The sequence below is a fragment of the Doryrhamphus excisus genome, linkage group LG2, assembly GCF_037039965.1.
Source record: "Doryrhamphus excisus strain RoL-2023G ecotype Guam linkage group LG2, RoL_Dexc_Guam_v1.1, whole genome shotgun sequence".
Taxonomy (NCBI): Eukaryota; Metazoa; Chordata; class Actinopteri; order Syngnathiformes; family Syngnathidae; genus Doryrhamphus; species Doryrhamphus excisus.
This window is the reverse complement of record NC_136358.1, coordinates 23,928,972-23,943,467: the sequence shown is the minus strand read 5'-3', so window position 1 is coordinate 23,943,467 and position 14,496 is coordinate 23,928,972. Positions and strand designations below refer to the sequence as shown.

Sequence of the window (14,496 nt, the reverse complement as noted above, 5' to 3'; positions counted from 1 at the left end):
GTCCTGCGGGCCACATTTGGCCCGCGGGCCGCGTGTTTGAGACCCCTGTGCTATAGATGTTTCTTTAGTGATTAATACTAGAATGAGAAAATAAATAAAACTAATTAATTTAAGAGATATGTTCTATAGCCCTCAGTAATAACCAGGTAACAAAAGAACCTTCAATTTATTAATATGATTCTTTTGAGATTAATTTGACCATTTTTGGAAATTGAAATGGAGGAGCATAGTGACAAAAAAAGGCCTACATGTACACACCAAAAGTATTAAAACCAACAAACTCATGGATGATTAAGCCTAAGAAGGTAACCAAGACATGAGAAGTAAATTTGATGGTAACTTATAGTTTTTAGTGTATTTTATAGCGGATTTAATACATGGGTCAAAACCGACCCGTTAACATAAGAAATGATACCAGAAAGCTAACACAAGACGAAGGTTAATAAATGATATCTAGCAACTTTCATGGTTTTCTTGATAATAACCAAAATCACCCACATTTTGACATGAATAACTATTTAGTGTTGTCATTATTTTTGTCATATATGTCCAAATAAGTGTCAAGAGTTTTTGGAGCCATTGTGGTCTGTGAAAAGGTTCTTCCTTCTGTCACAGACCGTGTGCCATGGTGGTACCGGACTTTGAGCTGATTTGTGAAATCATGTTGGTGGCTGAGGGCTTCCTCTGCGCCCGGGTCCTCGCCAGGAAGTTTATCACGCTCTACACACTTTGCAAAGAACTACTTTCAAAACAGGTACTAAAGATTTAAATTCTATTTCTTGACCGGATGTTTCATGTCCACGCCGATATGGATTTTTTCAAAAGACCTCACAGCTAGGAGACCAGGGTTCAATTCCACCCTCGGCCATTTCTGTGTGGAGTTTGCATGTTCTCCCTGTGCATGCGTGGGTTTTCTCCGGGTACTCCGGTTTCCTCCCACATTCCAAAAACATGCTCCAAATTGTCCATAGGTATGAATGTGAGTGTGAATGGTTGTTTGTCTTTATGTGCTCTGTGATTGGCTGGCGACCAGTCCAGGGCATACCCCACCTCTCGCCTGAAAACGGCTGGGATAGGCTCCAGCACCCAGCACATTTAAAACCTCCATGTTATTTATGCATGTTTGTTTGTGGAGGCAATTAAACAAGGCCGAATTATTTCACCAATGATGGCGTCACAGCCAAAAGACTTCAGTCTTGATTGCTAAAATGAAATACACTTCACAGGATGGTAGTGATAATCAACATCTGCTACGTTTTAATAAACATATGTTTCTTTCATTGGCAGTTTCGTATTACATAATTTTTGCTGAAACAACAGAAAAGTAGAGCGACTTTTTTAGCATTTCAGTATGTGGAATCAAACTATGGAATGGATTGAGTAAGGACCTCAAACAATGCACAACGATGAGCCAATTCAAGAAACAATACAAGCAGTTGATGTTTGCTAAATACAAGGATGAAGAGTCTTGAACCAGTCATGATGTGCTATATATATCACTATATTGACACTTACTATGGTACCCATTATGTCATGGTATGGTCATACCACCTCGTACTTCAGCATGTGACAAAAATTTAATTTAATTTAATTTAATTTAATTTAATTTAATTTAATTTAATTTAATTTAATTTAATTTAATTTAATTTAATTTAATTTAATTTAATTTAATTTAATTTAATTTAATTTAATTTAATAAAAAATATTAGGAAAGCAGGAAGTGAACAAATGTAACAGTTACTGATTGTAAAAGTACCAGATGGAGGGGTAGGATTTAATAAGCTTTGCTTCTTCCTACTCCTTTTGGACATGTGGAACTGTGAACTGATTATGGGATGCACTCAATTGTAATCTGATGCATGTTCAAATGAAATAAAACCATTACCATTACCATTACCATTACCATTACCATATGGATACTTGGCTTTGATGAGTCTATGATGTCATAAACACGCAAAATGCTGCATAAAAGGTAAACAGACATCCATTCCAACTCAAACTGTCTTTCCATCAACTAAAACCAGATTAATTATTTAGTCATTGTGTTACGTCATTTACATATGATAGCTTTCACTGCAAACATAAACAAACAACAAAACATGTTGGTGAAAAAAATGAATCAATCAATCAATGCATGAAACTTGTGTCTTTTTTCCCCATCATTTGAGGACCACTATGATTGGGGCCTCCGAGCCATCAAGTCCGTCCTGGTCGTCGCCGGCTCTTTAAAGAGAGGTGATCCCGGCCGAGCTGAGGACCAAGTACTCATGAGAGCGCTACGAGACTTCAACATCCCCAAAATTGTGACCGACGACATGCCTGTGTTCATCGGGCTGATCGGTGACCTCTTCCCCGCCCTGGAAGTAGCCAGGAAAAAAGACCTGGACTTTGAGAAGAACGTGAAGGAAGCTGTTCTTGACTTGAAATTACAGCCGGAAGACAATTTTGTGTTGAAGGTACAGTAAACCCGATTTCTAAATTGTCTGTCTCCATCAAATTAGATTTTATTTGCAGCAAATTTCAAACCCACAAGACCAAGAACACAAGCAAATGTAATCATAAGTTGTCTGAGATGCTTGCAGAAGAAGCAAAGTCCCTTAATGGGATTTTATCCTGAACAATTTAGACCGATATTACGGTCGTGGCACTTTTGTTCGGATTTATCTTAGTTTTCACCAAAAGCTGTTTACTGCTCATCCTAATCCTTTGCTGGGAAATAGCCATTAGTGTCCAGCACTCTGAGGATCTGGATGAATTGCGCAAATATTGCAGACGTCAATGGTTGCCTGCAATGAGACTTTAGGTACCTGAGCTGCTGACCTTATTGTCGTTGTTGTATTACATACAGATATGCACACACACACACACACACACACACACATGCACATGCACGTTGAGAGAATGCACCTTATGTCAGAGACGGGTGAACACCAGACCACGGGAAATAAGTGCAATTTACCTCAGGTCAAATAGACACGAAAAGCACATAATAACACAGCATCAATGGAGGCCTGGCTGCACCATGCCACTTAACCCTGGCATTGTGTGAGACGGCCACAGGAAGAGGAAGAAACAAAGCAAAAGGGAGAGAGAGAGAGAATGGCAGAGCGGTCAATAGCGAGTAGGAACAGCAACAGAGGCTGAACTTTTACTGTCTTTGTTTGCGCTGCCAAACCTTTTGATTTCAGTCAACAAGGAGAGAAAGCGAGTGAGGTGAGAGAGGCTGCATGCCTTTTAGCATTAGCCCGTGCTAGCATTAGTCCCTCTCAAATCAAAGCAGTAATCAACCGGGGCCTTTGAGTGTGCAAAGCCACCTGGGCTCCTGCTGAATGGAGGCGGATAAGGAGCCCCAAGGAGCTCCAAGCAGCCCCAAGGACTCCCCGTCAATTGCATTGATTGAGCTCACCATCTGTATGCTTGTGTGGAAAAAAAAAAAATCTTTTTTTATCTCTTCTTTTTCTGTGTTGCACATTCTGTGGCATCGCCTCACAGATATTGCATTGGATATAAATGGTTGACTTGCAGCACGTTATGTGTTTACCCGAGAGATGCTGCCCAAACTAAGGATAAAGACGTTTTATTGATCATGTGAAAAGGCTAAAACGAGAGTACGCAAACCGGACCAGAGGCAGATGGAGGATTTGTTGATGCACTCCTGATTATAATTTGTAAATAAGTTTGAAAAAAATGCAATAATGTACATTTTGCACTGTTGGATCTTAATGATGTTACATGTGGAGCTTCACAGTACAAAACAAAGAAAACAAGGCAGTGCAAAAGGATGCAGTGGATGTGGACCAAAGGTGTTAAATATTGAATCACTCTTAAAAGTCCACAAATGGGGATTTATGGGAAAATAGGAGGACCCATTCAAATATGAAGTATTCTCATATTCTTATAAATGATACCTCAGGCTCTAACCTCCTGGCACTCCCCTGTGAGACCAAGCTCCGAACCTGGGGACTCAAAATCCACTTGTTTAAATCATTTTTTAATGTCTAACTTTTTATACCTGGATATTGTATTTTAATGCATCAGTTTTGACTCAACTCCATTTTTATGGATGGTACTTCGGTACGAGGGGCATTATTAAAAAAACAAAAAAATTGTATTATGGAAAGCAGGAAGTGAACAAATGTAACAGTTACTGATTGTAAAAGTACCAGATGGAGGGGTAGGATTTAATAAGCTTTGTTTCTTCCTACTCCTTTTGGACATGTGGAACTCATACTTTGATACGTGACAAAATTTAAAATTAAAATTAAAATTAAAATTAAAATTAAAATTAAAATTAAAATTAAAATTAAAATTAAAATTAAAATTAAAATTAAAATTAAAATTAAAATTAAAATTTATTACAAAGGCAGGAAGTGAACAAATGTAACAGTTACTGATTGTAAAAGTACCAGATGGAGGGGTAGGATTTAATCTTTGCGCTTTTAAGCTTTGCTTCTTCCTACTCCATTTGGACATGTGGAACTCGTACTTCGATACGTGACAAAATTAAAATTAAAATTAAAATTAAAATTAAAATTAAAATTAAAATTAAAATTAAAATTAAAATTAAAATTAAAATTAAAATTAAAATTTATTACAAAGGCAGGAAGTGAACAAATGTAACAGTTACTGATTGTAAAAGTACCAGATGGAGGGGTAGGATTTAATAAGCTTTGCTTCTTCCTACTCCTTTTGGACATGTGGAACTGTGAACTGATTATGGGATGCACTTAATTGTAATCTGATGCATGTTCAAATGAAATTAAACCATTACCATTACCATTTTTATTTCTTTTTCTCTACTGTAAAGCGTATTTGAGTACTCTGAAAAAACGCTATACAAATAAAATGTATTATTATTATTATTATTATTAAAAGTGTCATGCCTCGCCATGTATTGTGGGCTATGGACAGTGAAATGCTGCTGTGCTGCACCACCCACCATAGCCATAGTCATTCTTCTGTCATTCATTTCTCTAATTTAGTCTTCTTTCATTCTGCCTGTTACGCCAGGTGGTGCAGCTGGAAGAGCTTTTGGCCGTGCGCCACTCGGTGTTTGTCATTGGGAATGCCGGTACTGGGAAGAGCCAGGTGCTCAGGTCACTCCAAAGGAGCTACCAGAACATGAAACGCCGACCCGTGTGGGTCGACCTCAACCCAAAAGCGGTGACAAACGATGAGCTGTTTGGTATCATCAACCCAGCAAACAGAGAGTGGAAAGACGGTAATTTTAGAGAAGTTTTTGCTTGTCTAAAAGAGTATTTCGTGACCTGTATATGCTTACATTGTCTCCCACAGGTCTGCTTTCTTGTATAATGCGTGAATTGGCCAACGTGACTCACAGTGGGCCAAAGTGGATTGTTTTGGATGGAGACATTGACCCCATGTGGATTGAGTCACTCAACACCGTCATGGATGACAACAAGGTGTGACATAATATACAGGGGTGTAAATAAATACAGTTTTTTTTTTTGCTGCCTACACAGTTTCTCCACTGCCGAGAAATCTTGGCAAGTCAGAGTAAACATGCCGCATATGTGCACTGCTGCTGTGGAAATTTTTCATATATGGATTTTTATGATATAGTCTATCATAAAGGGGAACAAAGTTGAAGAAACAACCAAAAAAGGGCAGGAAAGATGGCTGCTGAAAAGTGCTCCTGTATGCAGTGACCGACAACCAACACAAACGCATATTAGACTTAAAGGGGACCAATTGTGCTTTTTCCACTTTTCTGACCCATAAATATAGTTAGAATGTTGTATTCTTTTTTTTTTTGGTTTGTTTGTTTGTTTGTTTTTTGTCCCGTCCAGCCATTGGGGCAGATAGTATTGTTGATCTAAATGCCCTTACATGCTAAACAGATTTGCTCTGTGTCGGGAAAAGGTGTTGGCTACAACTTCCCTGCACCATGAAATTTTATTTGTCGTTATTTGATGTTTTTGTTATGCGCATTTGAAAAAAAAAAAATTGATTCTGGTGTGAAACCATGCCAAAGCATCAGATAATGAGATTGGCCCTGAAAGAGGTTCTCTTACACCGAGTTCTGCAGACGTTAATGCGATCCAGACTTCGTTTCGATGAGTGCATATGTGAATGCGTGGACCGACATATCTGTCCTGGGGGTGGAGTGAATGGAACAGACCATTTGGGTCAGAAGCAGGAAGTCCAAGCAAGGATCTGGATATTGAAATCGTTTTCATGTGGAGGTGCCCTAAAGGAGCCCACAACTTTTTGAGTGGAAATGAGCATAATAGTTCCTTTAAAATAAAGTTGGAGCTCCAAAACTCTCATAAAAATATGAAACACAGCAAGAATTTCCCCACAATAAAAAAAAAATATGAGCCAACCATGCCATGTACAAAATCTAAATGTATGCAAATTGTATGCTGGACAAGATGGATTATGGATTATGCAATGGAAAAATCTAACCGAACAGCGAGGCGTAACATTAACTCCACTCTGTAGATGCCAAATTACACGAGGTGACAGCTAAATATTTCAGAAGAAGAATACAGAGGAACCTAGAATCGAATTGCTTGAACCCACCAAAATACGCTACTTACCCATCAGAATCAGAAATGGTTTTATTGCCAGGTATGATCAAACACATACTAGGAATTTGTTTTGGTGAAGTAGGTGCAGGAACATGTACAGTAAAGTCTCGTTATATCGATATTGGTTAAAACGAATTACTACTTATTACGATACTATTTTCATTTCCCGGCAAATTTCTAGTCTTTTATGATATAATTAGCTCAGTTAGTACGATACACGGTTATTATGATAATCCGGTTACTACGATGCCCTTTTCATCTCCCGCCAGCCAATTTGGTCTGCTTATATCGATACAAAAGCAGCTTAAATCAATCTTTGCTTAAGGATTTCAATACCAAAAAAGAACACGGCGAACGGCTGCTTCCAGTCAACTTTAGTTTTCACACTTCCACCACCAGAGTGCAGCACACACAGCGGAAAACACCCGTCCCTCGCGCCTACCCCTCCGGGTGGCAACACCTTCCCTATCGATAGTTCCGGGGTGAATTATGTCCCGGTAACCGGTAATCACTACAGCGTAAGTTTATTTTTATTTACTGTAGTACAAAATTTATTGTAGTACAAAAGCATGCTAGATACGCAATCCATGAACTCAAGGAGAAAATTACATGCCATATCAAAGATCCGCCCACTTTTAATGCAGTTCGGCGCAGGATCGGATATATGGATAGTCCGGTTATATCAGTGTTTTTTCCGACTCCCGAGAATATCGATATAACGAGACTTTACTGTATTAAAAAATGAAAATACAAAATATACAGAATGAACAGTATAAATATATGTACATTGTCTGTTTTTTGTTATTCCGGAAGTGCACTCATGCACCACAAAGTCCAACATCGTCTTTATGGCTGTAAGTCCTTAATGTGTGCAGACAACCATATGCAAGGAAGTTACGTGTCTCCATTCTTTCATTCCTTGCTTGTGAAAATTGTCTTTAATCTATTAGGTCCTGACCCTGGCCAGCAATGAGCGGATCCCGTTGAACTCCACAATGAGACTGGTGTTTGAGATCAGCCATCTTCAAACCGCTACCCCTGCCACTGTGTCCAGAGCAGGTGTAGTATTATTTCTCCTTTGGTTTACCAAATTAAAAACTACTATTTATGAAGCCAAAAATATAAATTGCTCTCTGTTGTTGCAGTATAGAAACATACAGACGGTGCAATTCATTCATTCATTTTCTACCGCTTGGGGTGGAATTGAACCCTGGTCTCCTAGCTGCGAGGTCTGCATGCTAACCACTAGACCACTGTGCAGTTATTTAATTATTTTCCCAACTGCACAGTATGCACTTGCACCGAAACTATGTTATGTTATTCATTCATTCATTATTTTTCTACTACTTTCCTCATGAGGGTCGCGGGGGTTGCTGGAGCCTATCCCAGCTGTCTTCGGGCGAGAGCCAATCACAGGGCACATATAGGCAAACAACCATTCACACTCAATTTGGAGTGGCCAATTTACCTAGCATGTTTTTGGAATGTGGGAGGAAACCGGAGTACCCGTAGAAAACCCACGCATGCACGGGGAGAAAATGCAAACTCCACACAGAGATAGCCGAGGGTGGAATTGAACCCTGGTCTCCTAGCTGTGAGGTCTGCGCGCTAACCACTCGACCAATCCATCTCAGAAATGAGGTCATTGCGTTGGAAATACGGGCATTGAAGTGAGTTTACTGATGCAAGTGCATGCCTTGCAGTTCGAGTCGCGTTCTGTCGTTAGGGAGGCTATCATGCATTTATCTCCATCACCAATGCAAAAACGAGATGTATTAAATAAGACATCCAGCTCATCGGAATAGCGGCACGACCTTGCAGTCAACACACCATACAAACAAGGCTTTAAGGGTCTTTATTGGTCATTCACTCATGTAGAATCTACGTAGTGAAGCAAATGAAGCTTCTACCGGGAGTGCCATACAAAGTAACTGTTACAGTTGCTTCATTGAAGACACTACAGTATTTATCATAGCTACATTTTGCCCTTGGATGTGGGTAGTGTAGCGGTTCAAATAGCTCTCTGTATGCAACTGGCAAGGGATCAATTCCCATACATGCCAGTTGACTGGGAACCTCATATGCTTTTTTTTTGCTCAAAGTCAGTTGGGCTAATCTCTTGTTCCTGTCATGACTCTGAAAAGGATGAACACCATAAATCGCCGTAAAGCTAGTTTCGGTGCAAGTGCATACTGTGCAGTTGGGAAAATAAGTAAGTAACATACTGTGGGGCTGCACGGCTGTCTAGTGGTTAGTGTGCAGACCTCGCAGCTAGGAGACCAGGGTTCAATTCCACCCTCGGCCATCTCTGTGTGGAGTTTGCATGTTCTCCCCGTGCATGCGTGGGTTTTCTACGGGTACTCCGGTTTCTTCCCACATTCCAAAAACATGCTAGGTTAATTGGTGACTCCAAATTGTCCATAGGTATGAATGTGAGTGTGAATGGTTGTTTGTCTATATGTGCCCTGTGATTGGCTGGCAACCAGTCCAGGGTGTACCCTGCCTCTTGCACGAAGACAGCTGGGATAGGCTCCAGCATCCCCGCGACCCTCGTGAGGAAAGTAGTAGAAAATGAATGAATGAATGAATAACATACCGTAAGCTTATACAGTAATGGCGCTAGTTTTGGTGCAAGTTCATACTGTGCAGTTAGGAAAATAAGTAAGTAATGCAGACCTCACAGCTCGGAGACCAGGGTTCAATTCCACCCTCGGCTATCTCTGTGTGGAGTTTGCATGTTCTCCCCGTGCATGCGTGGGTTTTTTTTCCAGGTACTCCGGTTTCCTCCCACATTCCAAAAACATGCTAGGTTAATTGGCGACTCCAAATTGTCCATAGGTATGAATGTGAGTGTGAATGGTTGTTTGTCTATATGTGCCCTGTGATTGGCTGGCAGACAGCTGGGATAGGCTCCAGCAACCTCCGCGACCCTTGTGAGGAAAAGCGGTAGAAAATGAATGAATGAATAATATACCGTAAGCTTATACAGTAATAGCGCTAATTTATGGCAACGTTCTAATGAGACCTTGAGTGATCCCATTCCCAGCTTCAGCTTCCCAGATCAGCTTTCCATACGCAATAACATTAGTCAACGCTAAAGCTGCATCTCACCTCCTCTCTCCAGGAATCCTGTATCTAAACCCAGCAGACCTTGGCTGGAACCCGTTAGTGTCCAGCTGGATTGACAAAAGGGAGGTGCAATCTGAGAAGGCGAACCTCACAATTCTGTTCGACAAGTACCTCCCCTCTTGCCTGGATGCCCTGAGATCGAGGTGCAGTTTGTAAAACTTTATCACCATTATCAAATCCCAGAGTTGCGTTTTAGGATGTCAATGATCCGTGGGGGTGTGGATTATTCCTCCAGAGAATATAGCGCTGGTCCGTTATTTTATTGTTCTTTAATCGGGTGACCTTTCTGTGCAGGTTCAAGCAGATCATCCCCATTCCTGAGCAGAGCATGGTCCAGATGCTTTGCTACTTGCTGGAGTGTTGGCTCACCACAGAAAATACCCCACCAGACTGTCCTCAGGAACTTTATGAGCTGTATTTTGTTTTTGCGGCTGTGTGGGCCTTCGGGGGAGTCTTGTCCCAAGAACAGGTACTGCTAAATCGTCCATGTTAAGCATTTTCAAAGTGTCTCTATAGAGATAAGAATAATATGAAATTGTAATATTGATCTGTAAAATGAAATCAGCAGAGATGGTGCAGAGATGTTACCAAAGCATGTAGCTGATGCCATGCAAGTAGGAACAAAATGTACTCCACTTTTATTTCCCCATCACGATGCATTTCAGTGCAAAGGGGTTTTATTGACTGGACTTTAAGGTGATACAGAACCAAGTGGAAGTCAAGCAACTGTCAATCAGCAGATAAAGCTTGGATGGATAAGATTGATTCTGCCTCTATCATAATGCAAATGACACGCATGGTTCTTGCTATACAGTAGCTACATCTGGACTTATAATATACAGCGGTACCTCGGCTAACATCCGCTCCAGTTAGGATGTTTTTCAGTTAACAACCACCATTTTCCCAATATTTTGCCTTGGCTTGCATGCGCCCGATTGTTTAGCGTCCAAAATACCATCCGGTTTGTTTACGCCACCATCTTGGAATCTCACAATACTTGAAAGTGATGCACTGTTTTAGGACAACAGGTTTGTATCGTAGTTGTAAGGCAATGGAGCGTTCCGAGTCGAGGATTTTACGGCTTTAAGAGAAGACGTCGTCACTTCAGAGGTTTGTGAATGTGATGGCGAGGCTCGCTGACTGCGTGCACACACATGCAGTGCATGCATAAGCAGTTCCATGGAACGGTCTATCAACCCGGTGGCGCATCAAGGGTGCTTGCCTTACTTTACATCCGATAACTACACATGCAATACTTTTTCTTATTTTTTTTCTTCCAAAGACAAAACATAAGCATTCAGACTTACTGTAGCACGAGCACGGTGCAGCACGTTCACTGTTTTTTTTTTTCAGATTAAAATGAACAAAGCATTATTAGAGCCCTGTAGACATGACAAAACACGACTATAGTCACATTTATACTCTTTTTATTTACAACATATTGCATAACAGCAGGGTCTTGAGACACATGCTAACTCACAAACTAGAGAGCTAGCGACCTAAACGGTAGCCTTCAAGTTATTTCCTTTAAACTTAAATAGCCAAAACCTTACCACTTCCACACAGATAGGAGGATAACTATTAACAGTTATTTAACCTTTAACATGAACATTAATCAAACGTAATAATTTTTTCTGGGTACATGATACCATACAGCATCCATATCAAACTTGCGCGGGCCGCACTAACATTAAACTTTCATATCAAGGCGAGGGCTTTAAACTAGTGTCCTGCGGGCCACATTTGTGTTTGAGACCCCTGGTGTAGCACGTTCACGGTGTAGCACGTTCACGGTGTAGCACGTTCACGGTGTAGCACGTTCACGGTGTAGCACGTTCACGGTGTAGCACGTTCACGGTGTAGCACGTTCACGGCATCCCCAGTCAAATGTAGCACACGTCACAGCCATGCTGATTGACGTATGTCTGCAACATCACTGCATCCAGCAGTTTCTTTGTTGTTTTTCATTTTCTATATTAAACGGCAAAGTACACATTAATTGGTTCTAGAATGCAGATAGATAGATAGTTTGAGCCATTTTTGCAAATTGTGGTTCCATCAGAATAATCTTTAATTTGCTACATTTTTAGATGATTCTGTGGAGAGGTAGTCACTTTGTTCCAAGTGAAAGGTCTTAAGAGTGTGTTATGTTTATGTGTATGTATCTAAAACAGTGGGGAAAATATTCCATTCCTAACAGAGGTGTGGTTTCTCAGCGTGGACGTCACATCACAGACGAAGAGCTATAAATTTGCTGAAAAAACAGATGTGTCCAAAACCAAAGTTAGACATTTGGCAAATTTTTTTATTTGCTAATGACAAAAAAATAAACAAAAAAAATTGTTAAAATTATATGTATGCATAATGTAACAAGAACATGCTGAAATGAAAGGGAGAGAACTTCTAAAATGTCTTCAGGGTTGTCAGGTCTGCATTATACTAAACAGTCGAATTTAATGAACAATTTAGAAATAAAGCAATAAGATAATTATTTTTAGCAATACTTTTGGGGGAAAAAATAACAAAATAATAATAAATAATAAATAAAATAATAATAAATAAAATAAATAATAAATTAAAAATAAATAATAATAAAATAATTAAAAAAGATAAAAACATTCATTGTATACAATAATTGTATGTATTAAAATGAATACAAAATGTATGAAATTACATACAAATATTTTATTTATGACATGCTGTATGCTAAATCTGTAAACATTTTAGCCTTGGAATAAACGATATAACACAGAAGCTGAGAGGAAGTCATTGTAGACTATCGATTGATTACCCCTATCTCTGTGCATCTACAGCTAGTTGACCACAGAGTGGAATTCAGCAAGTGGTGGGTGGCTGAGTTCAAAACCATCAAGTTTCCATCCCAAGGCACAGTGTTCGATTACTTCATCGACCCAGACAGCAAGAAGTTTGAACCCTGGTCCAAAATGGTGCCCAAGTTTGAGATGGATGCAGATGCCCCACTTCAGGTACGACACAGCAAACTCTGAAGACTGGTTGATTTCTAATCAGAGATAATCGCACTATGCAGGCATGCCTGGTTCACACAGCGGAGACCATCCGTGTCCGTTACCTTATGGACTATCTACTGGAACACCAGAGGCCTGTCATGCTGGTTGGGAATGCTGGCACTGGGAAGTCTGTCTTAGTCGCAGACAAACTTTCATCATTGGACCCTGATAAATACATGGTTAAAAACGTCCCTTTCAATTATTACACCACCTCTGCAATGCTGCAAGGTACGAGCTGCTCATTTACTCTGATGTCTTTACTTGTCTAGGTTGATTTGTTGATAACAAAGGGAGGTCTTCTGTGTACATACGTGTTCCTTTCCTACAATTGGGATGTGGGTCTCATCTTAGTGTGGCATCTTATGCCTAAATTTTACCCAAATGAACAGCCAAGACACACACACTGTAAACAGAACACACCAAGGACAGATAAATACACTAATTCTTTTACTTCCATTTTTTGACACATTGTGATCAGAAATGAGGAAACAGCCTTAAGAGTAGGGGTGATCTCGGGTTCCCATCGGTTAGACGCCTAGACGAAAATGGTAAGCATTCACAGTCAGTTCACTACATGCTGCTCTTTAATAAAGGCAGCATATCAAGAAATGCTGCAAATGTTTTAGACAATAGAAGAATAGCCAGTCAGAAAGTAAATGTCTAACATGGCGATTCCTCAATTTTACAAAGTAAAACACAATATGATGATGATTTTTTATTATGGTAATGGTAATGGTTTAATTTCATTTGAACATGCATCAGATTCCAATTGAGTGCATCCCATAATCAGTTCACAGTTCCACATGTCCAAAAGGAGTAGGAAGAAGCAAAGCTTATTAAATCCTACCCCTCCATCTGGTACTTTTACAATCAGTAACTGTTACATTTGTTCACTTCCTGCTTTCCTAATATAGTTTAAGTTTTTTTATTTTTTTTTATTTTTGTCATGTACCAAAGTAGGAGGTGATATGAGCATCCAATGACATAATGTGTACCATAGTAAGTGTCAATATAGTGATATATATAGCACATCATGACTGGTTCAAGACTCTTCATCCTTGTATTTAGCAAACTTCAACTGCTTGTATTATTGTTTTTATTATGATAACAATTTGGTCTAAAAACATGCTTGTATCATATGCATAGTAATCTGACGTAACATACGTGATGCAAAGGTCGATGTGTTTGCAAGAGTCACCTGAACTTAATGCAATCACTCCACAGGTCCTTTGTGTCCACAGAGAACAGAGAATAGACACCCTGGATGCTAATCCATGACCCCGACTCACTAATCGTAATCATCATAACTGAATTCTAATGCATCTTTATATTTTGCATGCTTGTCTCCCTCAAAGCTGTGTTGGAAAGGCCCCTTGAGAAAAAGGCTGGGCGCAAATACGGACCCCCCGGCAATAGAAGATTGATTTACTTCATAGACGACTTGAACATGCCTGAGGTGGATGCCTATGGCACGGTCCAACCTCACACACTCATACGCCAACACATGGACTACAACCACTGGTAACTGCACTCATGTCGCCAGAACATATACAGTACCGGGACAGAACGTAAATTCATGTTGGTTTAAGGGATCGTATTTGGTCTCAAGTCTAGAAGTGACTGACAAACCCTTGCTGGTCAGATTCTTGTAGATGGTCAGCAGTGTTCCAGATATCTCATCTGGGATTTCGGTTTGACAGTCATGATGCTTTTGGGCTTTTAGTCACAATTTCTCTGCCTCCAGAAACGTCCACTTCAAGTCCACTTCATGCCGAAGAACTCAA

General features: G+C 40.0%; 1 protein-coding gene across 1 annotated transcript in view; it reads left to right on the top strand.

Moving 5' to 3' along the window:
• The window catches only part of LOC144894420 (dynein axonemal heavy chain 9-like), a 95,780-nt gene that overhangs the window by 52,483 nt on the left and 28,801 nt on the right, over positions 1–14,496 (top strand). The window contains exons 28-37 of the mRNA XM_078789168.1: positions 616–754; positions 2,169–2,456; positions 5,011–5,221; positions 5,296–5,423; positions 7,505–7,613; positions 9,679–9,826; positions 9,978–10,152; positions 12,497–12,670; positions 12,733–12,940; positions 14,068–14,233. Coding sequence (XP_078645294.1) covers positions 616–754; positions 2,169–2,456; positions 5,011–5,221; positions 5,296–5,423; positions 7,505–7,613; positions 9,679–9,826; positions 9,978–10,152; positions 12,497–12,670; positions 12,733–12,940; positions 14,068–14,233 — 1,746 coding nt within the window. The remainder of the gene's footprint in view (positions 1–615; positions 755–2,168; positions 2,457–5,010; positions 5,222–5,295; positions 5,424–7,504; positions 7,614–9,678; positions 9,827–9,977; positions 10,153–12,496; positions 12,671–12,732; positions 12,941–14,067; positions 14,234–14,496) is intronic.